The 27,367-nt window shown below is 46.7% G+C and overlaps 1 protein-coding gene across 2 annotated transcripts in view; it reads left to right on the top strand.

Annotated features, from left to right (window-relative positions):
* LOC146785536 (unconventional myosin-VIIb-like) overlaps positions 1 to 27,367 on the top strand; it is a 961,158-nt gene that overhangs the window by 606,631 nt on the left and 327,160 nt on the right. For both annotated transcript variants that reach the window (XM_085634664.1, XM_085634663.1), the window contains exons 25-27: positions 10,408 to 10,485; positions 20,882 to 21,009; positions 21,848 to 21,974. In XM_085634664.1, coding sequence (XP_085490790.1) covers positions 10,408 to 10,485; positions 20,882 to 21,009; positions 21,848 to 21,974 — 333 coding nt within the window. The remainder of the gene's footprint in view (positions 1 to 10,407; positions 10,486 to 20,881; positions 21,010 to 21,847; positions 21,975 to 27,367) is intronic.

Genomic DNA, 27,367 nt, shown 5'->3' with positions numbered 1-27,367 from the left:
TGCCTGCATCAAGGAGGAAGTATCTAACATGTTAGAGTTAGGGGTGATTGAGCACTCCAGTTGTTCCTGGTATAGCCCAGTGGTGTTGGTACTAGAAACTACCCCACTGGGTTCTGCTCCATAACTCTAGTTCTGCGTGGACTACCGGGGGCTCAGCTCAGTCACTAAGACTGATGTTTACTCCATCCCCCGAGCAGATGAGCTCATTGATAGGTTAGGGGCTGCCCAGTTCCTGAATACCTTTAACTTCAGGGTACTGGCAGATTGCCCTAAGTGAAGGGGCTAAGGAGAGGTTAGCCTTTCCACTCCAGAGGGCCACTTTCAGTTTAAAGTAATGTCATTTGGACTGTCAAATGCCCCTGCCACCTTGCAGAGGCTGGTGATTCAGGTCCTGGCTCGTATGGAGGCCTTTATTGCTGCTTACTTGGATGTAATAGCTGTCTTCAGTTGCAGTTGGAAGGAACACTTCTTTCACCTGCAGGAAGTGCTTCAGGCCATGTGGAAGGCAGGCCTGACTATCAAGGGCAGTTAGTGCCATTAGGGCAGGGGTCTGTGGTATATTTGGGGCACCTGGTGGGCGGGAGTAAGGTGCAGCCCCTCCAGGCCAAAATAGAAACCATTCTGGTGTGGAAGCCTACAAAAACGCAAACTGAAGTGAGGGCCTTTCCAGGCCTCATGGGATATTACAGGTGGTTTGCCAGGGGATATGGCACCATTATTGCCCCCTTTACTGAGCTGACTGCCAAGATGCAGCCAAGGAAGGTGATCTGGACAGAGGCTTGCCAGAAAGCCTTGGAATCCCTCAAACAGGCCATGTGCATAGTCCCTTTGATCTTGAGGTCCTAGACTTTTCCAAAAAACTCAGTTTGAACTGATGCCTCGGAGCATGGCACAGGGGCAGTCTTTTCATAGCTCATTGATGAGGGCCTAGACCAACCTATAGCTTTCACTTCTAGTAGGTTACTTCCCAGGGAACTGAGGTGGAGTGATATTGAAAGAGCCTTTGCTGTGATCTGGGCAATGAAAAAGCTGAGACCATACTTGTTTGGCTCTTACTTCCGGGTTCACATATCCAACAGACCCCCTCAGGTGGGTAATGCGAATGAGGGGTGAGTATCCAAAATTGCTGAAGTAGTCCATCTCCCTACAGGGAATGGACTTTGCAGTGGAACATAGATCTAGGTCAGACCACTCAAGTGCTGATGGTCTCTCCAGGTTCTTCTGCCTTAGAGATGAGAACTCCCAGGAGATTTTAAAGTTCTCCCCACTTTCAGCTGGGGGGTCACTTGTTAGACCTGTCAGCCCTAGGGTGGTCTTCCCCCAAACTTTTTGCCTACTTACCTCCAAGTTTGCTGGATTTCTGCTTTTGGTTGACACTGCTGACCAGTGCTGACGTGCTTGTGCTCACTCCCCTAAACATGGTTTGATTGGCATATACCTAATTGGCATATTTAATTTACGTATACTTTACTTATAGAGTGATCTACCATATACCAGGCCCTGTAAATTAAATGCTACCAGCGGGCCTGCAGCACTCACTGTGTCACCCACTTAAGTAGCCCTCCAAAACATGTCCCAGGCCTGCCATCGCAGCCTGAATGCAGTGAAAAAACCGCCATGCGCCTTGGCATTTAAACTCCCTTGCCAAGATTTAAACTCCCCTTTTTTAACATATAAGTCACCCCTAAGGTAGGTCCTTGGTAGCCAATAGGGCAGGGTGCTGTGTAATTAAAGTTTGGACATGCACATTGAAATTCTACATGCTCTGGTAGTGAAAAACTCCTAAATTTGTTTTTCGCTACTGTTAAGCCTACACGTCTCATCGGATAACATTGGAGATTCCTATTTACATTTAATAAGTTGTAATTCCTAAATGGGAGCAAGTAGATGTGTCATGTTTAGTATCCATGAAATTGTAAAGACAAACCCTTGTTTAAGGTAAAGTCGGATTTTTCATTACAATTTTGAAAATCCCACTTTTACAAAGTTTCCCTGCAACCTAGCCTGGTCAAATGACTGGGTGTAGTTGGCGGGTGGGCTTTGCGCATTCCTCCTAGACAGCCACACACAATGGGAGCTTAGGTGTGACGGGATGGGCCATCACTAGCAGGAGGAGAGGGAAGAGCTGAGCCCAGCCTCACTTACATCTGAATAGGCTGTGTTCTGTCTCCACACAAAAGGCTTACCAACCCTTCATTGTCACTTCAGCCACCTTGGAGCTAGGGCAGGGGAGACAGGGAATTCATTGCACTTCAAAGACACTGTCTAGAAGCTTATTCCGACTTTTCAGTCACCAACTCTTCTGTACACTTCTGGACCTGAGGATACTTTGGCAGGAAGAAGGACTACTATTGTGCTGCTCAAATTACTGTTGTTCTGTTGGACTGCTTCTCTGGAAGAACTGCTGCCCTGCTGTGCTGCCCTGCTGCCCTCTTTCCTGGGGTAGAAGAACTGGACCAGCAACTCCATCGTGACCCCGGGATTCCAGAGTGATTTAAAGGGCTAGACTGCTGGCCTCATGATCTGATCCTCCAGGACATAAAAGGCTCCCTCATAGCTCATGGACCCGTCTTAAGTGAATTCCTGACCCCCAAGTGCTGCCTCTTAGGTCCTGACCCCTTGGTGTGGCTCTTGAAATCCAGCTTTTGTGTTCTTCATGACTGTGTAAAGCCCAGAGCCGCAACATTTGCACCGAAATCCAGTGGGATGTGGTGCCAGCCCGTCTCTTCGCACAGCAGCATCGACAGCCAATGGGGACTGCCAACGTGAAGCTCCATCCAGCCGTCCACGATGCCTAGTCTGTTCTTCATACCATGCCGCCTGCCACCCTCGACGCTCTCCATGCTCCTGGCGATTCTCTTCAACGTGAACGGACTCTTGGCTCAAAACCTGAGAAGGTAAAACTTCAGGCGGACTAACCTGGGACTGTATTTGACCCTCATTCCTTGGCGGTTGGCCTGAAATTTTTTATTTGACCCGGTCCAGCGTGACTAGATTGCTGCGGTTGGTGCTTTTAGGCACTATATTTCTCCTAAAACTTTTTACAAAATCATAGCTCCGGTTCTACTGATTAGAATAATGTAATTTTTATGTCAAATAATTGATTAAAATGTACTCTATTTTTCTAAATTGGGTTGGGATCTTTCTTGTGTTGTGTTTTCACTTTATTACCGTCTGTGTGCTGCATAAACACTTTACACATTGCCTCTAAATTAAGCCTGACTGCTTTTTGTGCCAAGTTACCCAGGGTTAAGCACAGGTTTATCTAGTGACTTTCTGTGCTTCACCCTGCAAGGAACTGTGGCTGTTGCCTGACCAGGGCTCACACCCCAGTCAACCAACACCCCAGTTTCTCACATTATATTACATGGTCTATTGTAGCAACCAATAGTCATTTACTGCAGCAAAAAGTCTATGGTAGAATGCATATTGAACCCGTAATTTAATCTGGTTGCTTCAGAATTCAACTTGACAGTGTATGTATCATCAAACTCTGTCTTTTTCCACTCCCCAAATAAAACAAGCATTGGCATAGCCAATAGGTCTCGCTTTTGGGACCTTCTAAGTATTCAGATATGCAGCACAATATCCTTGGTGCAACCACATCAACTGTTGCGTGGCTAAACACTTATAAGGTCCCAAAGGCGAGACCTATTGGCTATGCCAATGCTTGGTGTGGTTGTGTGTGTGTTTGTGTGTGTGTGGTTGTGTGTGTGTGGTTGTGTGGTTGTGTGTGGTTGTGTGTGGGGTTGTGTGTGTGGTTGTGGGTGCGGTTGTGGGTCCGGGTGTGGGTGTGTGTGTGGATGTGTGGTTGTGTGTGTGGTTGTGTTTGTGTATGTGTGGTTGTGTGGGTGGTTGTGTGTATGGTTGTGTGTGTGGTTGTGTGGGTGGTTGTGTGTATGGTTGTGTGTGTGGTTGTGTGTGTGGTTGTGTGTGTGGTTGTGTGTGTGGTTGTGTGTGTGTGGTTGTGTGTGTGTGTGTGTGGTTGTCAGTGTATGTGTGGTTGTGTGTGTGGTTGTGCGTGTGGTTGTGTGTGGTTGTGTGTGTGTGTCTGTGGTTGTGTGTGGTTGTGTGTGTGTGTGGTTGTGTGTGTGGTGTGTGGTTGTGATTGTGTGTGTGTGGTTGTGTGTGTTGTGTGTGTGTGGTTGTGGTTTTGTGTGTGTGCGGTTGTGTGTGTGGTTGTGTGTGGTAGTGGTGTGTGTGATTGTGTTTGTGGTTGTGTGTGTGGTTGTGTGCTTGTGTGTGCAGTTGTGTGTGTGGTTGTGTGTGTGGTTGTGTGTGTGGTTGTGGTTGTGTGTGGGTGCAGTTGTGGGTGCAGGTGTGGTTGTGGGTGTGGGTGTGGATGTGTGGTTGGGTGTGGTTGTGTGTGTGGTTGTGGTTGTGTATGTATGTGGTTGTGTGTGTAGGGTTGTGTGTGTGTGGTTGTGTGTGTGGTTGTGTGTGTGTGTGGTTGTGTGTGTGGTTGTGTGTGTGGTTGTGTAGGTGGTTGTGTGTGTGGTGGTGTGCATGTGTGTGTGGTTGTATGCATGTGTGTGTGGTTGTGTGTGTGTGGTTGTGTGTGTGGTTGTGTGTGTGTGGTTGTGAGTGTGTGTGGTTGTCTGTGTGGTTGTGCGTGTAGTTGTGTGTGTGTGGTTGTGTGTGTGGTTGTGTGTGTGGTTGTATGTGTGGTTGTGGTTGTGTGTGGTTGCGTGTGGTTGTGTGTGGTTGTGTGTGTGTCTGTGGTTGTGTGTGTGTGTGGTTGTGTGTGTGGTTGTGTGTGGTTGTGGTTGTGTGTATGTGGTTGTGTGTGTTGTGTGTGTGGTTGTGGTTGTGTGTGTGCGGTTGTGTTTGTGTGTGTGTGGTTGTGTGTGTGGTTGTGGTTGTGTGTGGTTGTGTGGTTGTGTGGTTGTGTGTGTGGTTGTGGTTGTGTGTGTGGTTGTGTGTGTGGTTGAGTGTGTACTTGTGTGTGGGTGCGGTTGTGGGTGTGGTTGTGGGGGTATGTGTGGATGTGTGGTTGGGTGTGGTTGTGTGTGGTTGTGTGTGAGGGGTTGTGGTTATGTGTATGTGGTTGTGTGTATAGGGTTGTGTGTGTGGGGTTGTGTGTGTGTGTGGTTGTGGTTGTGTGTGTGGTTGTGTGTGTGGTTGTGGTTGTGTGTGTAGTTGTGATTGTGTGTGTGTGGTTGTGGTTGTGTGTGTGGTTGGGTGTGGTTGTGGGTGTGGTTGTGGTTATGTTTGTGTGTGGTTGTGGGTGTGGTTGTGTGGGTGTGGTTGTGTGTGGTTGTGTGTGGTTGTGTGTGTGGTTGTGTGTGGTTGTGTGTGTGTGGTTGGGTGTGTGTGGATGTGTGTTTGTGATTGTGTGTGTGGTTGTGTGTGTGTGTGGTTGTGTGTTGTGTGTGTGGTTGTGTGTGTGTGGTTGTGTGTGTGGTTGTGTTTGTGTGTGTGGTTGTGTGTGGTTGTGGTTGTGTGTGTGGTTGTGTGTGTGTGTGGTTGTGTGTGTGGTTGTGTGTGTGTGTGGTTGTGTGTGTGTGGTTGTGGGTGTGGTTATGTGTGGCTGTGTGTGGTTGTGTGTGTGTGGTTGTGGTTGTGTGTGTGTGGTTGTGTGTGTTTGTGTGTGTGTTTGGGTGTGGTTGTGTGTGTGGTTGTGTGTGGTTGTGTGGTTGTGGGTGTGGTTATGTGTGGCTGTGTGTGGTTGTGTGTGTGGTTGTGTGTGTGTGGTTGTGGTTGTGTGTGTGTGTGTGGTTGTGTGTGTTTGTGTGTGTGTGGTTGTGTGTGTTTGTGTGTGTGTTTGGGTGTGGTTGTGTGTGTGGTTGTGTGTGTGGTTGTGTGTGTTGTTGTGTGTGTTGTTGTGTGTGTTGTTGTGTGTGTTGTGTGTGCGGTTGTGGGTGTGGTTGTGTGGTGGTGCATGTGGTTGTGTGTGTGGTTGTGTATGTGTGTGGTTGTGTGTAGGGGTTGTGTGTAGGGGTTGTGTGTGTGGTTGTGTGTGGGTGTGGTTGTGTGTGTGTGTGGGTGGTTGTGTGTGTGTGTGGTTGTATGTGTGGTTGTGTGTGTGTGGTTGTGTGTGTGTGTGGTTGTGGTTGTGTGTGTGGTTGTGTGTGTGACAGTAATACTAAAAGCATCTCAAAATAAAGAAACACAAACATCGAGTTTGTGGAGAAAGAAAGCACGCAAGTCAAACGGGCGCAGCAAAGCATTAACACAACAACAAAACAAACAAGATCACTTAGCGAAGACTGAGTGCTGATAATGGATACACACAGCCCATCATCTTAAGAGAACCTGCCCCCTCCTTGTGAGTTGCACCCCATATTTCATGAGTTGTAACTGGTGCAATCTCCATAGCGCTTTGAGATCTAATGCGCTACATAAGTCTAATTGATTAACCAGTCGCCAACATGCTGTGCTTTTAAAGAGAATGTGGCAAAAGTTTCCAGCTTCCTCATCATGTCCTCATGAAAGCACCAACAAAAGGACTCCCTGAATGGTGCAACGGACATGAAGCAGCCGCTGCGATCAGAAATAAACACTAATTAACATTTCCTTAATGTTCTTTAAGTCACAAAACAGTAATACTAAAACCATCTCAAAATAAAGGAACACAAACATCGAGTTTGTGGAAAGAGAAAGCACATTGTAACCCAAACGGGCGCAGCAAAGCATTAACACAACAACATGTTCTTTGATGTTTGATGTTCTTTGAACGAGAACATCAAAGGGGCGCCGCAAAAGAGATCGCGGGTGAAAGTGAAAGTGATCGCGGGTGCTTAATGAGCATGACGAGGTTTGCCAGCCTCTGCTCCTAGGCGTGCGCCCGCGCATATGCACTGTAGCTCTAGGCTGGCCATGGTAGCATTTTTTTGAGCCCTCACAAAAAGTCTCGCCAGACCAGCGCATGCGCTGGGTCAGGTGAGACCTAAAAAAGAATGCAAATAACCAGGGTGAATGTGATTTGCTGCTTTGAGGCACGTTTTTGGCTCTCACCTGAATATAGCAAGCCTAGTATTTAAGGAACATGGTAAAATAATCCCACAGCCATTTTAGATCACCAGCTGGCAGCTCAACATAGAGCAAAGCCTGCATTTAATTAAAATGTATCACATCAAGCAGTGTCTGGCAATATGATAAAGTCTGCATTCTAAGATGTAGGAGAGCATGCAATGTGTGAAAGTAGAGAACACCCTTCATTATATAAAGGTGTAGCACAGCATGCAGTATTTTGGGAGGAAGAAAACAGGCTGCATTTTATGAAGATGTAGCATCACATGCTGTGTAGAGATGGAGCACAGCATCCATTCTATGAAGACACAGCATAGCATGTAATGTCTGCACGTAGAGCACGGTCTGCATTCTAATATGCAGCATAGCATGCACCATCTAATAGACAGGTAAAATCTTCATAAGCAAAAAGAACAGATGATGGACAGAATGCTGAACAAATCAAAACATTCACCCCCAGTCAAGAGATCTGGGTAAAATCCATCATTCTTTTGCTCACCATGCCACCCCAGTTTAGACCTGGCCATATGCAAATCAGTCTTGACCCTGTGCCTCATGGGAACAGTCCAGCCCGAACTGCCAAGCCAGGTCCTCCCTGGACCGGAAACAAGCATCCTAGGACCAGTTTCGGGGTTTCACCCCTCTTCAGCCAGGATAGCTTGATTCCAGTGGCACAGTGAGCCCAGGACCCACGTCTGGGCATACCTGGGGCACTTAGGGCGAGAAAGCAAAAGACACACACTTGATGGATGGAATGCAGAACAAATCAAAACATTCACCCCCAGTCAAGAGATCTGGGTTAAATCCATCATTCTTTTGCTCACCATGCCACCCCAGTTTAGACCTGGCCATATGCAAATCAGTCTTGACCCTGTGCTTCATGGGAACAGTCCAGCCCGAACTGCCAAGCCAGGTCCTCCCTGGGCCGGAAACAAGCATCCTAGGACCGGTTTCGGGGTTTCACCCCTCTTCAGCCAGGATAGCTTGATTCCAGTGGCACAGTGAGCCCAGGACCCACGTCTGGGCATACCTGGTGCACTTAGGGCGAGAAAGCAAAAGACGCACAATTGATGGACGGAATGCAGAACAAATCAAAACATTCACCCCCAGTCAAGAGATCTCAGACGTGAGTCCCCTGCTCTCCATGCCACTGGAATCAAGCTATTTTGGCTGGAGAGGGGTGAAACCCCGAAAACGGTCCTAGGATGCTTGGTTCTAGTCCAGGGAGGATCTGGCTTGGCAAATCGGGCTGTATTCTTCCCATGAGGCACGGGGTCAAGACTGATTTGCATATGGCTGGGTTGAAACTGGAATGGCATGGGGAGCATAAAAAGGATGGATTTAGGCCCAGATCTCTGTACTGGGGTGAATGTATGACATTGTTCTGCATTCTGTCCATCAACTGTTGTTTTTGCATTTGTCACCCCGAGTGGGACAGGTATGCTCAGACGTGAGTCCAGTGCTCTCCATGCCACTGGAATCAAGCTATCTTGGCTGAAGAGGGGTGAAACCCCAAAACCGGTCATAGGATGCTTGGTTCCAGTCCAGGGAGTACCTGGCTTGGCAGTTCGGGCTGGACTGTTCCCATGAGGCACAGGGTCAAGACTGATTTGCATATGGCTGGGTTGAAACTGTAATGGCATGGGGAGCAAAAAAACGATGGATTTAGGCCCAGATCTCTGTACTGAAGTGAATGTATGACATTGTTCTGCATTCTGTCCATCAACTGTTGTTTTTGCATTTGTCACCCCGAGTGGGACGGGTATGCTCAGACGTGAGTCCTGTGCTCTCCATGCCACTGGAATCAAGCTATCTTGGCTGAAGAGGGGTGAAACCCCGAAACCGGTCCTAGGATGCTTGGTTCCAGTCCATGGAGGACCTGGCTTGACAGTTTGGGATGGACTGTTCCCATGAGGCACAGGGTCAAGACTGATTTGCTTATGGCTGGGTTGAAACTGGAATGGCATGGGGTGCAAAAAAACGATGGATTTAGGCCCAGATCTCTGTACTGGGGTGAATGTATGACATTGTTCTGCATTCTGTCCATCAACTGTCGTTTTTGCATTTGTCACCCCGAGTGGGGCGGGTATGCTCAGACGTGAGTCCCGTGCTCTCCATGCCCCTGGAATCAAGCTATCTTGGCTGAAGAGGGGTGAAACCCCGAAACCGGTCCTAGGATGCTTGGTTCCAGTCCAGGGAGGACCTGGGTTGGCAGTTCGGGCTGGACTGTTCCCATGAGGCACAGGGTCAAGACTGATTTGCATATGGCTTGGTTGAAACTGGAATGGCATGGGGAGCAAAAAAACGATGGATTTAGGCCCAGATCTCTGTACTGGGGTGAATGTATGACATTGTTCTGCATTCTGTCCATCAACTGTTGTGTTCGAACAAATCAAACATTCACCCCCACTCACAGATCTTGGTTTATTCCATCATTTCTCTGCTCACTATGCCACTTCAGTTTGGACCCAGCCATATGTAAATCAGTCTTGACCCTGCTCCCCATGAGAACAGTCAAGCGCGAACTGCAAGGCCAGGTCCTCCTTAGACTGTAAACAAGCATCCTGTAACCAGTTTCGGGTATCACTTAATCAGCCAGGCTAGCTTAAATCCATTGGCATAGTGAGCACAAGGCCCACATCTGGGCATACCCTTGTCACTTAGGGCGACAAAAGGAAAAAGAGCAGACGATGGACAGAATGCTGAACAAGTCCAACATTTACCCCCAGTCACAGATCTTAATCCATTGTTCTTTGCTCACCACACTGCCCCACATCGGGCCCCGCCATATGCAAAATAGGCTTAACCCTGCTTCCCATGGAAAATTCCATCCTGAATTGCAGGCCAGGTCCTCCCTGGACTGAAAACTAGCATCCTGGTACCAGATTCGGGGTATTACTCCTCATCTGCCAGGCTAGCTTGAATCCAGTGGCACAGTGAGCGTGGGATCCACGTCTGAGCATACTCTTCCCACTTAAGGCAACAAAAGCAAAAAGAACAGATGAGGGCAAAACCATCAGTCCATGAGGATGTAACCTAGCATGCAACTTCATTCAGTGAAAATGTACCACAGTATGAAGCAGCGTCTGTAGGCAGAGCACCGCCTACATTCTATGAAGTTGCACAATGTGCATGGTACTGAGGTAGTGCAACATCTGTAGTCCATGAAGATGCAGCATCTTGAGCAATGTTTGGCGGTGGAGCGCATCTTACATTCTTTGAAGATGTAACATAGCATACAGTGTCTGGGGGTATGGTGCAGCTTCCATTCTATGAAGATGAGCAGCTACATGCAGTACTTGGAGGTAGAGCACAAACTGGATTCTATTGGAACATTCCACTGCACGCAGAGTCTTGAGACACAGCCTCATTTGGTTTCTTATTTTAGAGATATGGCACAGCCAGTGTTGTCTCAACTCTCCTTGTGTCTCCTAGAATTCGAATAAGAAATGGAAAGGCTCAAGAAAGATCTCCTCCATGAAGCTGAAAAGATATTCCAAATTGTCCGGCAAGGTGAGTCTTTGAGTTATGTACATTTCCCATAAGGCCTGCTCTTTGGTGATATTCTAGTCCTCTCTTCCACACTCTGGCTCATTATATTTTTCCACCTCACATGTGTTGTGCTATTATATCCAAAGATACCTCCACGTAAAACAACACTGCCAATTACATTTAAATCTGACTTCAAAGTGGAATACACAGATGGGTTGAGTGACTTGTAGCCAACAAAGGTTCACTATAGGATTAGTGGCAGTAATGGGTTACTGCCTGATAATGGGTATCACTGTCATAGACTGCAATGTGTTGCACAATCTGTCCTCTTTTGACATGCATCATAATGCCTATACTAAGTGGCCATTATGCACACTTCAACTTTTCAACTGTGGGATACCTACGGGGAGCTATGCACTTTATAAATCACTAATAGAATCGAATGGAATAGAATTCTTCACATCATTTGTTGGTCTCAAGCACTTATATACAGTCTATCTTCTATCACAAACTGCGTTCTGTCCCCCCAATTCTTACTAAGCACAAACAACCCAGTAACTATCTTAGCGACAGCCTATAGCACAATCAGACCAACCAATGTTGTAGAATGTCTCACTCTTCTAGTATTCACCAAGCACCCCAGGCCCAAGTTTATCATATTGTATGGAGTAGTTCCATCCTTGTAAGCACAAACTGCCCTACTTTTGTCTTAGCGCATCTCACCATTTGTTACCAAGTACAAATTTTCCACACCGATCAAATATCCTAATACACACCCCGTGTATATCATCACAGACAGTCTTCCCCCATTCATAAGGTAAGGTCTGTCTCCAGTACGTTTTAAGCAGTCTACCGCTATCATATGACATTTCTCCTCAAGGGCTTACCAGCACACACATTACACTTCCAGTTACAGGGTCATTCGTGAGTGTTTCCCATTCAGTCTGATTGACTGACTTAGACTCTGACTGAAAAATTTGATTTTGTTTTTGGTTAATTGATATTATTTTCTGGCTTGCAGAGTTCCCAGACCTCTCAGTATAATGCGTGTCTATATACCCACTCCTGCTTTCTGGTGAGCATGTGTGGCTAACAGATCAGTAGGTTCCAGAAGTCCACATAGTTTGACACTGCTGGGAAAGACTCTCAACTGCATATTCACTAAGGGTTACCTGAGGAAAGGGGGAGCTGGGGATTATTTAATAAAAATATATTGTCAAAAGAGGGGAACAGAAATTACATTTGGTAGAAGGATGTCCCCTGAAGTTTGATGTTATAGTATGACCCAGTGATTGATGGCACTGCTGGGTAAAGTCATTCATAAAGATTAATTTGAGGGCATTTCTCTTGACTGTCTAGTTAACATGTATGGGGAACATGCTAACACCTGTTTCACTCATAAAAATCTACCTCCTCACTCAGACTCTTTTATTTCCTGGGTAGTGTGGTAGCTCTTCAGCTTCAGTTAGGCAAACTGACAGTTGTATTTATGGACTGAAGATGGATTTCAAGCTGATAGTCCGAAAGTGAGCATGCCACAGGAGAGTTGAGGTTATGCTTATGCTCTTTGCCCATGTGCATTAAAGAAAAAATGCAGTGAAAATAGGGATCTCACCTAGTGACCTCCTCACTAGCAGGTTCCCATCTCCACAATCATCCATTGCCCCTAAGAGAAAAAAAGGCCTTAGATCGCGTTTGTAGATTGTTTAACTTAAACCCGATTGGATTCAGAAGCCTGTTGTATCCCTGACACTAGTACTTCGCTCAGTAGAATTAGCATCACTCTCTAGAAGAGAATGATGAAAAAGACTCCAGACACTAAAACCCCAAGCACTAGTGGATTCGTATCATGAGCTTACCCTATTCCTGGACCTTGTATTCCAGTATAATACAGTTCATCTTCAATATAAATGTTTAGCCAGTCTTTAACTAAGTAGCCATGCTATTGTTTTATGGTCATTGTAGTAGTATGTATATCAACAGAGTTTAGTGCAACTCCTGATATGCATTTCACTCTGATAGAAGGTAAAATAGCACACTGCACGAGATCTGTTCAGTAACAGCCTCTTCTGCACAGGGGAATACCCCACAGGTGTATCATTAATTCACCCTTGGATGCTCTCATGTAAAGTGATTTGTTGGTTTCATTGAACACACACTTGTTCTGTTTGTTTTTAGATTTTCTATTCTGGCTTCATAGGGGTTTGTGGTGGTGCTCCAGAAGAATATGTTCCTTTGCCGAGAGGCTGTTATTCACACAAAAATGGGGCCGGGAGTTGTAAAAAACTTTGAACATTGAACACCTCCACACGTGGGCCACTGTAGCCAGGATGTTTTGTTTCTGGTTTGCATCAACAACACTTTCAGTGAAACAGTAAAAAAAAAAAACTCCTTCTCTTCTCCTCACCAGGTAGGACATCCTGGAGCAGAAGATTATCAGAGCCTGCAGCCCTCCAGAGTAACTAAGATGTGCCAGAAAAGATTACAGGCAACAGAGTAGGATGCATTATGTGGGTGCTAAATGGGACAGATATTGTAATTTAAAAAGGAGATACACCTAAGGGTCAGGCTGCAGCCGGACCATGTCCATGAATTGTGGTTGTTGGGGCAGGTGGGAGAGGTAGTAGCTTACACTTTGCTATTTTGGATAAAAGGTGGCTCAGAGGAAGGTACAAAGGACGACTAATTTGCCACTACTGCCAAGGTTAACTGAAGACGTCTCTCTTTTGTTTCGGATTCCACACATTCCAACACTCCCAATTGTCAGCTGTCACCATGGAACCTGAGACTTCATGGGCTGTTTGTTACACTTCACCTTTCTGAAATGCATTTGAAGGAAATTGATCTTCTACTTGATTTTATCGCTCAAAACGGTTAAGTACTGCACAACTTAAGAGTGGCTGGTTAACCTGACATGAACCACCCATGTTTTGAAATAAAAGCTGACCTTGTTAACCTCATATTCATGTTCACCTTTGACTGAAAGCAGAAACTCTGTGCATCAGCCCAGAGAAATTACTGAACTATAAGCAAGCAAGTTGGATTGTCCCATAGAGATAGGACTAAATTCTCGACTTGCGTACAAAAACCTGTTGTTGCAGTTACTGTACCAAGAAGGAGGTAGATTGACATGCATGATTAGAACATGTATTAATATACTCAAGAACTGTGCAGCCCAGTTGCTTTGAATGTTGCCATAAACATTGGTGCATAGAAGAGGAGTTGCCTGAGACTAGAGAATGATCAGAGCAGGGCTATGTCCATTCTCTGCATGTATGCTTGAGAGAGAAGTATCTTGCGTTGTGAGTAAATTGCCAATTGCAAGTGCAGAGCAGTATGAATAACAGATTCCAGAGCTCATGTTCCCATAGGTGCTCATCCTTCTCCTGTGTTTACCCCCTTCTTGTGACCTGTGAACCTGCATTTTCAGCATGCTCATGCTCAGTTCTTGAGAACCCACATCCCACCACCCTGTAAGTCCTGACTGTGGTATGCCATTCCTAGTGAATCAGAACCACAACATCATCAGTAGGAGCAACCAGAGACACACTTGAGCCAGCCACTTTTCTTTTGCCCTACAGCAGCCGCCATCTATTTCCTCTGCACAGGAGACTCACCAGAGATAGCAGCGTGTTTGCGTTGATCCACATTCATGGATGAGTCAGCTCCTGTCTGATCCTTATGCTCAGTGCATTGTGTGACTACTTCTTCCACTCTGCTCTGTTGGTGTTGGTGTCCCTGAGCCCACGGTTGGCTGTAGGGCTATTTCTGAGAAGACAGAGGGCAAAGTGCAGTAGTGTGGGAAGAGGAAAGAAGGATCCTACTTTTCTTTCCTGGTAGTAGTCATTCTCCTTAACAAAGATGGTTCCTTTCCAGTGTTTATTATGTCACGTTCTGAATCCAAGATGGTGCTAACCCTTTTTCCTGCGATGTAATTTCCTGTCTGGGCCAAATATAAGAAGGCTTTGCCTTGAGATGGATGCATCGCAGCACATTTGCTTTCAAATTTATCCTTACACTCCACACCCACTTTGAAACACTTTTGTTCTTGATGTTTTTCTCTATTATACAGTTAGATTCCTTATTGGAGGATTTATTTAGGAAGATCTTGGGCCTCATGTAGGTAAATAAATTTTACCGGTTCTTAAATACCGAGCCGTACCGAATCGGTAAATTAGAATCGGTAAGTTATATGTAGGTAAAAATTCGGTAACAGTTACCGATTCGGTAACATTCGGTAATCACGAATCGGAATTCACCGAATCGGTAAATACCGAGGTGGTATTTACCGATTCGGTAAATACCGAGGTGTTATTTACCGAATCGGTAAATACCGAGGTGGTATTTACCGAATCGGAAAATACCGAATCGGTATGTACGGATTCGGTAAATCAAATCACATGACTTGACGAAACAGCTAATCCAGTGCAACGACAGCCCACCCAACCAGGAAGTGCCCACACCCAGGCAGGTGTACATAATTAGCCGAAGTGGCCCCACCCAGGCAGGTGTACATAATTAGCCGACCCTGGAGAAGCTTGGAGTGCAGAGGAGAGGCAGGGAGCCGTTGCATGTGCGAGCGGGTAAACGAACAGCATGTCCAGCCAGAGAACACAGAAAGACGGAGGGGAAAGGAGGAGGAAGCTGAAATTTAGCCCCAAGGAACTCCAGGTGCTGGTGGAGGAGGTGGTGAAGCAGCACCAGAAGCTGTTTGGAAGGCAATCCCTGCAAGTGCCTGAGGCTGAAAAGCGCAACATATGGCTGGCCATCCAGGCGCAGGTCAATGCTGTGGGAGTGACCCACAGGGACATTGAGGTCCTCAAAAAGCGCTGGTATGACCTCCGGATTGTAACCAAGAGGAAGATGGGCGACATCCAGAAGGAGGCCAGCCAGACCGGAGGTGGAACCAACAGGGCACCTGCCCTCACCGAACTGGAGGAGCTGGTGGCGGCCACAATCGAGCAAGAGAGCGTCGTGGGTCTTGGGGACGCCGACAGCTCTGCCAAAGCCGCAACACACCAAGGTAAGACGAAAGCACAGCAATGTAGCCCCCCCTACCCCTATCCCACATCCCCCATTGTGAAACGAGAATCACACTGCAGTCCACACGTGTCAGTGCAGACAGGCAATGCATTCCGGGAGATGTAGTCAGGGCAACACTAACCATGACGTAAATGTTACAGGGCAACAAGGCATGTCACGCACTCGAGGCACAAGGAGACAGGGGACATATTGGAATGTGAAATGATTTATTGTGACGCTTGCAATGCAGCCCTTCGGGGACACTGAGCCAATGTTGTATTTCTGTCCACAGATGTGACATCATGCAGGACAGGGCATGCTGCAGGAGAGACGGCACACCGGCCACATAAATCACCTCTAGCCAGCACCAGTTCAGACCAGGGAGCAGGCCCACTGGCAGCCGCACCACCAACACAGCCAGCCTCGCCGCACACAGAGCCAGCATCACCTCACCGAGAGCCAGCATCACCACCACCAGAGCCAGCATCGCCACTCATGTTCGAATCACCGGCCACATCTCCGCTTGCAGGTGTGAGAATGAGGAGGCGTCCAGCAGCCAGGCTACGAGCCTTAGACACCTCGTCAGACGACAGCATGGGCCCAGAAGACCGCACCGGGCCCCAGGAAGGGAGCCATGCCACTGTGCCCCACACCTCACAGGCAGCACAGACGGAAGCAAGAGGGCGCCGCAGGTCGCGTGTCCAGAGTCCACCAGCACCCACTGACGGCCATGGTGTCTTCTTGGGGCTCGAGGGCCAAATGTTGAAGCAACAGCGCCTGCAATCAAAGGCAGTCATGTCAGTCCAGAGGCACATGCGGGTGATGAAGACAACATTAGTCAACATGGACACCAACATTAGCGGCATGGCTGCGGGCATTCGGGACATGTCCCAGTCAATCCAGCAGTTGTGCAGCAAATTAGATGCTGACATCGAAGCACGGCGCCGGGAACGCCAGAGAAGGGACACTACCAGCAGGGCACTCAACCGTCTGGCAACTGCGACTTCTCTACTGTGCCGGCGCTCTGTGACGATGCAGGAGGGCCTAACACAGTGCTGCAGCGACCTGTCTCGGGGATGGTGCAGGTGACAAGTGCACTAGGGGTGCTATTGACTAGTCAGGCGTCGACAACTGCTGCAGGGGATGCTGCGGAGAGCATCGACACCAGCAGCAGCATCACACCCCCCCGTCCCAGAAGCACGCAGGAGCAGCAGGCGGCTTGGGGTTGGCTCCAGTGAGGATGCACAGGCCGTGCAATCCACCACTGCAGCGCGTATGCGCAAACATTGATGTAGCCCTGCTTAGCCACTTCCCATTGGGCGACGTAACCCTGGACATACTCCTTGTATAGATGGTATATTGCCAGATTGGCCTGTTCATGTGTTCATGGCGTGGTGCCACATTAAAACTACGTCAGGACTTCTCACAACTCGCTGTGTCCCCTTACTTACTCAGAAATAGTTGCATGTGATATCTGCCCGTCTCTCTCTCCCATCGATTGCAGTTGGCACTCTAGCTGCGTTGCCCTCTGGCTGGCCTGACTCATCCTCGTTGTCCTCAAAATATGTCAGTTCCACATCTGTACCTTTTTTCGTGGCAAGGTTGTGCAGCATTGCACAAGTGGCAATAATCTTGCAGCAGGTGATGGGTTTGTACTGGCGTGCGCCTCCGCTCTTGTGCAGGCAGCGGAACCTGCTCTTCAGTAGTCCAAACGTGCGCTCCACCACATTGCGTGTTGTTTTGTGTGCCACGTTGTATCGTCTCTCACTCTGGGTTGCTGGGTGTAGGTAGGGAGTGAGGATGAATGACCGGCATGCATATGCACTGTCGCCTGGATGAGTAAAAGGGAACCATCAGTTACATGCCTCTATGCACTATGATTTGCAGGTTTCAAGGGGCGTCACTGTTACTTACCTAGCAGGTATCCCTCTCCGAATTCTCCGGCACTCAGTCGTGTGTAGATCCCACTATTCTGGAAGATGTAAGAGTCGTGGGTGCTCCCAGGAAACTTTGCAACAATATCTGTGATGATGTTCCCTGCATCACAGATCACCTGCACATTGATGGAGTGGGTGGACTTCCTGTTCCTGTAGATGTGCTCTGTATCAGCTGGTGGACAGATTGGGATGTGTGTACCATTAATACAGCCGATGACATGGGGGAACTGTGCCATGTGATAAAAGTCTGTTTTTGTTTTCTGCAGTGCAGCCTGTGTGTTTGGGAAGCTTATGTAGTGGTGCATTCTCTGCATCATGGCATCCAGGAACTTCCTGAAGAAACGTGACAGGCAACTCTGGGATACCCCACCCACCGCAGCTATCACCACCTGATAACTGCCGGATGCCAGCAGATGTAGGCTGCAGAGCACCTGCACATGTGGGGGTATGGCGTGCGCCCTTCTTATTGGATGGTCCAGGAGTGGCTGTAGGTCCCTGATTAAGTCCATGATGGTTTCGGGGTCTAGCCTGTACCTCTCATGTATCTCTGCATCAGTCAGCTGGAATAGTGTGATGCGCTGTCTGTAGATTTGTTCCTCCCGTCGCCACACCCTCAGTCCTGCTGCCTGTAGACGTAGGCGCCTTGCAATGACGTACATAGCGGCCATGTTGTCCACGCTGTAGCATTTTGGGATTGCTCATATGCATTGTTGATGGTTACCACCTGCTTTCAATCCGTGTTAATTACCGACTCTAATTTACCGATTTTCTTGGATTTCTTAATTACCGAGTGCTCCTACATGTCATTTTCATTTTTACCACTTCATATTTACCACTTCATATTTACCGATTCGTTAATTATGTATTCGGTAACTCTGAATCGGTATTTTGGAATTCGGTAAATATGAATCGGTATTTACCGCCTCATATTTACCGAAAATTGGTTTTGGGACTCCTACATCTCACTTGTCTGAATACCGGTCGGTAACGGCATATTTACCGAAAATCGGCCGTTACCGACCGGTATTTGGCTACCTACATGAGGCCCCTTATGTCTTGCTCTTTCAAATCTGGCTTTGGGTAGTTTTGGTGCCTTGCTTGTCTACCCTTGCCTTGTCTCAGTTAAAATCAATAATCATCAGGTTGCCAGGGAGGTTTATTGCCATTGTGTGTTTTCTTCCTAACTGGGGCTCTTTAAGAGGCACACTTGACACCTTTCAGGTGTATATTAAGTGCAGGATAGCACTGTGGCTACTGGAAGGAGTCCCCCTTTATTCAGGAAATGAAGAGGAAATTTGAGAGGCCGTCGCAGATTCCAGTACTTTACGCCATCTGACCCAGCCTCCGTCTGATGGGCCCGGAGAACAGCACAGCTGTTCTGTGAACTCTACCGTGTTGCTGCACGCATCCGAAACAGTGAGAGCGCAAGTCTTTAATATCATGCAAAATGTTCTGACTCACCAACACTAAACAGACATTCAGCCTCATGCATCAAGCCAAAATCCAGTCGGTAAAATACCGAATCGCTAATAGCTCCCGGTATTGAGTTAAAAAAACCCAATTCCAATGCATCAACCCAAAAGCAAAAATCGCTATTTAAGGAATCCTTAAATAGCGATTCCTTAAATAGGGATTCCTTAAATAGCGATTCCTTAAATAGCGATTCCTTAAATAGGGATTCCTTAAATAGCGATTCCTTAAATAGCGATTGCATTTAAGGAATCCCAAAGTGAGATTCCTTAAATGCAATGCATCAAAGTTAAAAAATTAGCGATTTCGCTAATAGGGGGAGCAAATTACCATGAAGATGAACTGCATGGTAATTTGCTAAAACTTTGAAAAATGCACTTTTGTGCATTTTTCAAAGTTTCATGTTGCGCACACACATGCCCTTAGAGCATGTGTGTGTGCAACATATGTGCACATATCAATTTCAGGGGTGCAATAGGGTGTCATTTTGACACCCTTGCACCCTTGAAATTGCATGAGCAATTTGCGAGAACCTACTGGTACTCGCTATTTGCTCATGCAATCTCCGATTCATTCCTATGGGCCTGGAGGCCCATAGGAATGATTGGGATGGCATTCCTTAATTGCTACTCGCAATTTGCTAGTAGCAATTAAGGAAAGTTAAGGAATCGCTATTTGAATAGCGATTCCTACATGCATAGCCTTTTGCTATTCCTTATTAGCGAATCCTTATTTTTCGCTAATAAGGAATCGCAAATGCCAATGTTGATGCATATGCCCCTATGTGTCCAGGCACACCCCTGTGTGGTGTTCTGTACCTAAGGGGTGATGGAGGAATCTAGAATGTACATTGTTTCTAGGGTGGAATGTGTTGTGTTTCAAGGTCAGTCAGTTGCTGGGTCTTGAATGTGGATGAGGTATCTGCTGATTCTGCACATAATAAACCTGAAGCCTCGCCAACCAAGCGGGTCTGTATTTATTGGATGAACTTCACACCCTGCTCCTTTTATACTTGTTGAGCGTAAATTGCCTGCCTGTAACCCCAGAAGAGCCACATTGTTCACACTGGCTATACTTATGTTATTATGCTTTTAAACCTTAAATCGAAACAATTCTTATTGTTATAAGGTTATAACATTACCAGATCATGCAACGATTTGTGACTTGCAATTCAGGGACTTATTTAGAGCCCATAAGGCATCCGCCAACATAAGTGGATGTCCTGGTTTCTGCTTCTTCTTTGGCGGACTGCTTGCCAATTCTAGAGATCCCTGAGTGTCCAGCAGACATCTCTGTGTCAAAAGTGCATCCAGTGGTGTGGTGAATGCACTTTCAGCGTAACTGCATTCTAAGTGGCATGCTTGAGGTTTTGTTTTTGCTTTTTGAGGAATAAGGACAGTAATGTCTCTGAGTTTTCCATCTGCATGGCAGGGATATTTTGCATTTTATCTTGCTAGAGTTGCCGTGCTTTTCAGGGAAGTTCTGGGCATGAAACAACTGGACTGACTGCCAGGTGTAGGGTCTGTGATGGTGGAGCCACAAAGGACACTGCTGTCAGAAACCTAGGGGTTCCCTCACCTCTAAAAGAGGCTGGGAAATCCTACGTTTGGCAGGACAAGAGAACGGAGTGGTTCTCCCCTCTCACCAAACAATAAATGACCCTCCGAGTCTCTACACCTACATCACACCCTCTGAACCATGAATGCTCACTCTCTCTACCATCTGAGAGTCAAAGCCTAGAGAGGAGGTTCCCTGCATTTCATAGTGCAAGTATCTGATTCCTGAGATCTGAATTAGAAATTAGAAATTAGAAATTAGAATTAGAGATCTGATGGACAAATGGTACTACATGTTGCAGAGACTTGCTAATTGACACTGGGTTTCCCTGGGCCCATAGGACTAGTCCGACAAAAGATATTAAAACCTGGAGTGTTTGCACTTTCAATGATAGGTCATTTTTTGCTGATTGTGTCTTTTACTGCTTGCAGGTTGCAAGTCAGCTCCTTGACGGGGAAGAGTTGCTGCAAAAGGAGAGTCCAATCACTGACAAGCCCATGACCAACCTCGAAAAGGTGCACTTCATTATTGGGAATGCGCTCCTACGGCCTGAAATAAGGTATGTACACCACAGAGGTTACCACTGAAGGTACCCCTTTCTTCTATGGTATGTGCTTTTCCAAATATTCATATAGCAATTTTACCAAAGTACTTAAATAGTAATAGTGCGTTGATCAAACCAGATGGCTTAGTGATAACATGATGCTCACTAGTAGATAGGATGTGACTTAGAAAGATGACAGATAAGAGTTGGATTAGAATTTCTGCGTGGAAGAGGAAGGCCATGTGAGAACAATGGGTCCGCGAGAGAGGGGTTTCAGAGATGTTTCAGAGAAAGCAACAGTGAGAGGTTAAAAACAATGAGGCAATGCTCATAGAGCTGGGATTGATTTTGGGAATTAGAGAAGTGAATTAACTTCCTGGATTTGATCAGGGATTGTGTTCCAGAATCTGGGCTTACTTCACGTAATTTTCTGTCCATAGGCTTAGTTATTTTCTGGTCATCTACCACCAACAAATATATGCACATTTTAGCATGTAGCCAGAGTATTTTAAGGTCCGTCTGCAGTGCTGAGGAAATGTGCTAGACTTTATAAAAATATTATGTGATAGTAAAAGGACAGGAGAAGAGTGAATTACTATCTCTTTCAACAGTGGCTTAGAGAAAAAAATAGTGTATGTATTGACAGGGCTCTGCGGCAACCTCTTTGATCGTTTGGATATGACACCACTACAGTCCGCATCATCAACATAATAATCTACGTGGTGCTGTGCTGTATTAACAGAAATGTTGGTATTGTGTCCAAAGCAGTGGACCTTTAGGGATAGATTCTGTTACAAGCAAATGCTTTAGTGCATCAGCCTCATTCAAATTTTGATTATTTCCATTTTTTCAGGGATGAGGTGTATTGCCAGATCTGCAAGCAGCTATCACAAAACCCTAGGGTAAACAGTCAAGGTCGAGGGTGGATCCTTATGTCACTCTGCCTCGGATGTTTCCCACCCACAGACAGATTCTTGAAGGTAATCTCAGCCTGAAGAGTGATAAACATCTACAATCTCTGCCCTTTATGCACTTTCTGCTTTGCTAACACCCTAACAAGCGCATTACTTGTCAACAAGCCTAACACTTTGAGAAAGTACTCAACTTTAAGACCTCTTCCTATATCCCAGATCTGCCCACGCCATACAGACAAACGTATACCTACAATGACACTTTTAGGTTTCACTGTGTTTCATTGAAGGTTTTTGGAGTGCACATCATCATGGTGGGCCTTACAACAGAGGCAAAGAACCAAAATGACAAGTACTACTAAGACAAATCCCACTAATAAAAAATAAAGAAATCCCCCACCTCCCAGCCATTAAGCGTAAGAGCCACAGGTCTATAACCTCTCGTATAAGACTGATCTGTCCAAATGTGATGAATAATTATTTTTTCATCTACAGTTGAGGAGCAGTGTACAGCTTCATGAGAAACATTTCCGCGATTTAACTATTAACCAACTAGTTCCCGAGCTAGGTAGCTCAAACTAGAAGGAAATGTAACTTCTAAGAACTAAATTCACCCCCAACTCCACCATTCCACCCTAATCCCCAGACCATGGAAAACATGTCTCTCAACCCACAAATGATTAATTCGATGAACTTCTAGATTCAACAAAAGAAGTAGATTAGTTTCAGTCAAACAAGCACAAGGAGCACCATCTGATCGGAAAAACAGTACTGGGTAGGCTAGTACACATTAGCCTCCACTTGGCCTCAAAGGGCAGATAGGTTCCATTCATGTTACTGTAAAGCTGTTCCATTGCCATGAGAGACCAAAGTCTGTGAAACCGCAGAGTTAGTGGGAGAGTATCTGCTATAGTAGATTTGGCTGCATCCAGGCGGTGCAACGCCAATTGCCTTTTGCCTTTTCACATCAGCTCAAGTCTAAAGTTCTTCACTCCTATGACTAGCACCTCTGGTGAAAGGTGGGAACCCAAGAATCCTTTTCAACATAGCCGCAAGAGCTATTAAATGAGCAGTGCATCTCTGATTGATCCACACCCCATCCACCAATTGGGACTTGCACTGGAACACGTGGTGTGAGCGTGATGGGGTGCAATGCCATCAAAGCATACATTGTAGTGAATCTACCTTGGGTAAATGTGGAGGAAGAATATAAGTCCTGCCCCAGTCTCTCCCATTGCTTCAGAGTAATCTGTACTTCCATTAATCGCTTCCATGTTTTAATATGTTTCTAGTCCTGTGGCTCTCCTGGGACAATAAGAGTCGGTACAAATTAGAAATAGTGCCTCTACTGCCAATGAGCTTAGGCAAGAGAGTTTCAAATGGGGTGTTATCTCTTGGGACTGCTTGTTGGGCCTCAGGGTTCATAACCCAATAACGGATCTGAGTGCAGTGTAGGAGTTCTTTCTCATATCTTTGAAACTCTGCTGTGCATTGCAAAAAACGATTTGGGAACATATATCGATTATCCAGCAACCTCCCTCCCTCCCTCCAAGCCCCAAAGGAAAACCTGTCTTCTGCTGGGGTGAAGTCATTGTTATATTGAATTGGTGTATGAAGTTTTATAATACATTACCAACATCACAAAGGTGTCATAGATCCTCAAAGTCGTACCCATTTGGGGTACTCAGATGTGCACTGGGCTCTCTATATTATTTCTCCAACCAAATTAAGTCTCATTGTGTTCAGCAGACTATGGCGTGATCCATCTGCCTCCAGTTCTTTCCTAATTCCAGCATGGATCATTTCACTACAGTCTGCAGCTTCTGCAGCAGTATAGTAGTTGGAAATGCTAGCCTTCGCCATCTACCCTGCCTCTCTGAGATGAGTTAGTAAGCTACAAGAGAGTCTAGGTGATTTGCCACTCCACAAGAAACACATCATACGCCGTTGGATTTGATTTCGGTATCGAGCATCCAGCTGAATAGGAAGAGCCTGGAACAAGTATACAAGATGCAGGAGGGCATTAATTTTAACTGAATAAATCCTGCATATCCATGAAATGAAAAGGTAATTCCACTGTTCCAAGTCCTGTTTTATTGATACTATCGGATGGCAGAGGTGGGAGATAATTGACATAATTGATTTCCCCCAAATTCCTGGGGGCATTCACTCCTAAGTGGTTAATGGACCTCCTAGTCCAGCAAAATGGGAAATCTCTGCTCATGCCCTTATTATTCATCCACCCCAAGAGTCAAGTTCGGGGCCTCTGACTTCGTGAATAAAAACTAATTTGAAGCATCAAAGGTTCTCCAGTATTAGGGTGTCTTTCATAGATTCACATGCTTGAATATTCCCCGTCGTCGGAGTGGGAGTCCCACGGTAAATAAAATAGCAATATATATATATATATAGAAAAATATATACATAAGTAATCATATAATTAGCGTATATAGGTGTAAAACACACATAGTGTACCTATAAGAGGAAAACTCCATAGGAATACAATGGAGAGAGACAAAAGACCTTTGTAGTCTATCTCTGTCATTATGTAAGTCCGAACTCCAGCCAATCAGGCGTCAGCCCCTCTCTAGAACCTTCTCCTCAGAGCTTCTCACCTCAGATTTTCTACCGCACGTCGTGTGACAGGGAGTCTCCCTGAGCTCTGCTCAGTTTTTGTCAGTAAGGATGTCTTCTAGTAAGAAATCTTTGTTTAGACCATGTTCTTCATGTGGAAAGCTGCGTTTGTTCTCTGAGGACCCACACAGTAAGTGTATTTACTGTCTATACCCAGACCATGAGGTGGCAAAATGTAAATTTTGTAGAACTTTTTCTACAAAAACTCTAAAGGACAGAGAAGGCCGCCTGCTATTATGGCTACAGAGACTGAAGGACAAAGATAACCCACTCTCTGATGTGGAAAGTCTCTTTTCTGGTCGTTCTCAACCAGCCTCTAAGCGCAGTAGTGTGCAGGAGTTACCATCTCCTTTCCTGAAGAAAAAGAAGCTAGCTTTGCCTCTGACAACTGCCACTTCTGTGGTCTCATCTACTGCTTTGTCGCCTAAGGGACTCTGTTCTCAGGCTGCTGAGGCGTCTACTTCCCATTCCTCTGGGAAAAAATTGTCAGCCTCGTCGACGATGCTCCCGACGACGAGATCTGCTGTTTCTACCTCGTCGACGGTGACCCCGACGACGACGTCAGCTGCTTCGTCGTCGACGAGCGTTATGTCGACGTTATCCTCGTCGACGATTACCATCAGTTCTTCAAGGGCGGTGACTTCTGTTGTGCCCATTACTTCGACGTCGACGAAGAAGGTAAAGGTTCCGTCGACGAAGACTGTGTCGTCGACGAAGACGTCGTGGAGCTCGTCGACGCCCACTCCGTCGACGAAAAAAAGAAGATCCCGTCGACGACACTGTCGACGGTGGTTCCGTCGACGAAAGCCTTGTCGACGAAGACCTCGACGACGGCTCCGTCGGCAGCGGTCCCGTCGACGGTGGCTCCGTCGACGGTGGCCCCGTCGACGGCGGCTTCGTCGACGGCGAATCCGACGACGGCGATTTTGTTGCCACAGGCTTCGTCGACGATAATTCCGTCGACCATCATTCCGTCGACGACGGCTCCATCGATGAGTACATCTCCACAGACATTCGTAAGGGTACGAATAAGCAGTGTTGCGTCTACCCAGAAAACAAGAAGGGAACAACTACCTCAGCTAGCTTCAGCGTCGGTTTCATCTTTAGCTGGAGTTTCTTGGACACCATTACCTCCTACTGTGGGCCCGGATAGCCAGGAACACAATATTCCTGTGGGAGATGCACAGCCTCCCTCACCATTATTCGCTACGGATTCTGATCAGGAGTCTGAGGGGTTACCGGAGTCTTTTGGAACGGCACAAAGTCCGTCCGACTTAGTTATTAAGTGCCAGGATGTCAGTAGTGAAGATGAAGATCCGGTTTACATACACCAGGCCCCTCCGAAGCATAAAACGGCGACTCTTCCTTTGTCGCTCATTACTAATCTCCAACGCATGTTGGACGACTACAACCAACGGTTCCCTCTATCCCCTCAACGTTCAGAGGTTCCGTCAACCCCGGTGATTCCAGCAATTATTCCACCGGTGCCTATTGTAAATCCTGCTCCTCAGATGCCGCCTGTACCTCCAAGACAGGTTCCGGAAAGGTTGTTGCCTCATTATGAGCCTGTAGAGGAAGGCCCTCAGGACACAGAAGAGGGTGAAATCCCAGATGATGATGGGGATGTAGATGACAATGATGATGATATGGCGGAGTGGGACAATTACCAGGCACAAACACCATTCCCCTCACAGATAGTAACAGGGGATTCACCTCCAGTGGACATAGCCAATTTTCACCAACTGATGGAAAGGGCATCACACCGTTTTAAGTTAACAACGGAGCGCAGGGAGGAAGATTGCTTCCTTTATGATTTCAAGAATCAACCTTACAAACAGACTCATGCTATTCCCATAGTTGAGTTTATTTGGGAAGAAGGCAAGAAATTAATGCAGACACCGAATACCTTGCCAGCACAGGTGCCTCGATTAGAAAAGAAATATAGGCACCAATAGGAACCCCAGCATGCCTCACGGGTCAGGCTAAACCTGAGTCTGTTGTTACGCAGGCAGCGCAACGTAAGGCGAAAAATCCGGCATCTTCTATCACCTCACCTCCGGATCGTGACGGACGTCGGATGGATGCCATAGGGCGTAAATTCTCTTCTATGGCCTCTACTGTGGTTAGAGCAGCTAATGCCTTGGCCATCCTGGGACGATATGACAGACAAGTATGGGCTGATATTTCGGATGTGGTTCAGGAGTTGCCAGAGCCATCTAAGGTGGAGGCAATGAAGTTGCTCCAAGAGGGAGAAGCGGCATCGGCGGAAATAATCGATTGTGCAGTAGACATCGCCTGCATGGGATTCCGTCAGCTTGCCGGAGCGGCTGTTCTGCATAGGCAAGGATGGTTAAAATCAACATCCTTTCGTCAGGAGGTTCAGTCCATGATCCTTAACATGGCATATGACGGCGAGTCATTATTTGGGAGCCACGTCGATGAAGCTCTACAGTCCATAAAGAAGGATACTGAAACAGCTAGATCGTTAGGAAACCTTCAATTTCAGAGGAGTAATTTTCGTGGTGCACGCGGACGCGGCACCTCCTCAAGTTTTCGAAGAGACAATAAACAATACAAACCTTACAATCAAGGGTCCAACCGTTACTCTTATGGCCAGCAACAGCAAACATCACGACAGCAAACCTCCAAGTCATATAGAGGAAAATCCTCATACAGAGGAACCGCATCAAAGAGACAGTGACTCTTACCAGACGGACAAGGTTGGAGGTCGAATCTCTCTGTTCTTTTCCCAATGGTCCTCCATCTCAAAGGACCGTTGGGTTTTGGACATTGTGAAAAAGGGACACGCCTTAGAATTCACCAAATTC

Source organism: Triturus cristatus, chromosome 11 (assembly GCF_964204655.1).
Source record: "Triturus cristatus chromosome 11, aTriCri1.1, whole genome shotgun sequence".
NCBI classification, from domain to species: Eukaryota; Metazoa; Chordata; class Amphibia; order Caudata; family Salamandridae; genus Triturus; species Triturus cristatus.
The sequence above is the reverse complement of the archived record's forward strand: the minus strand, read 5'-3'. Positions and strand labels throughout refer to the sequence as shown.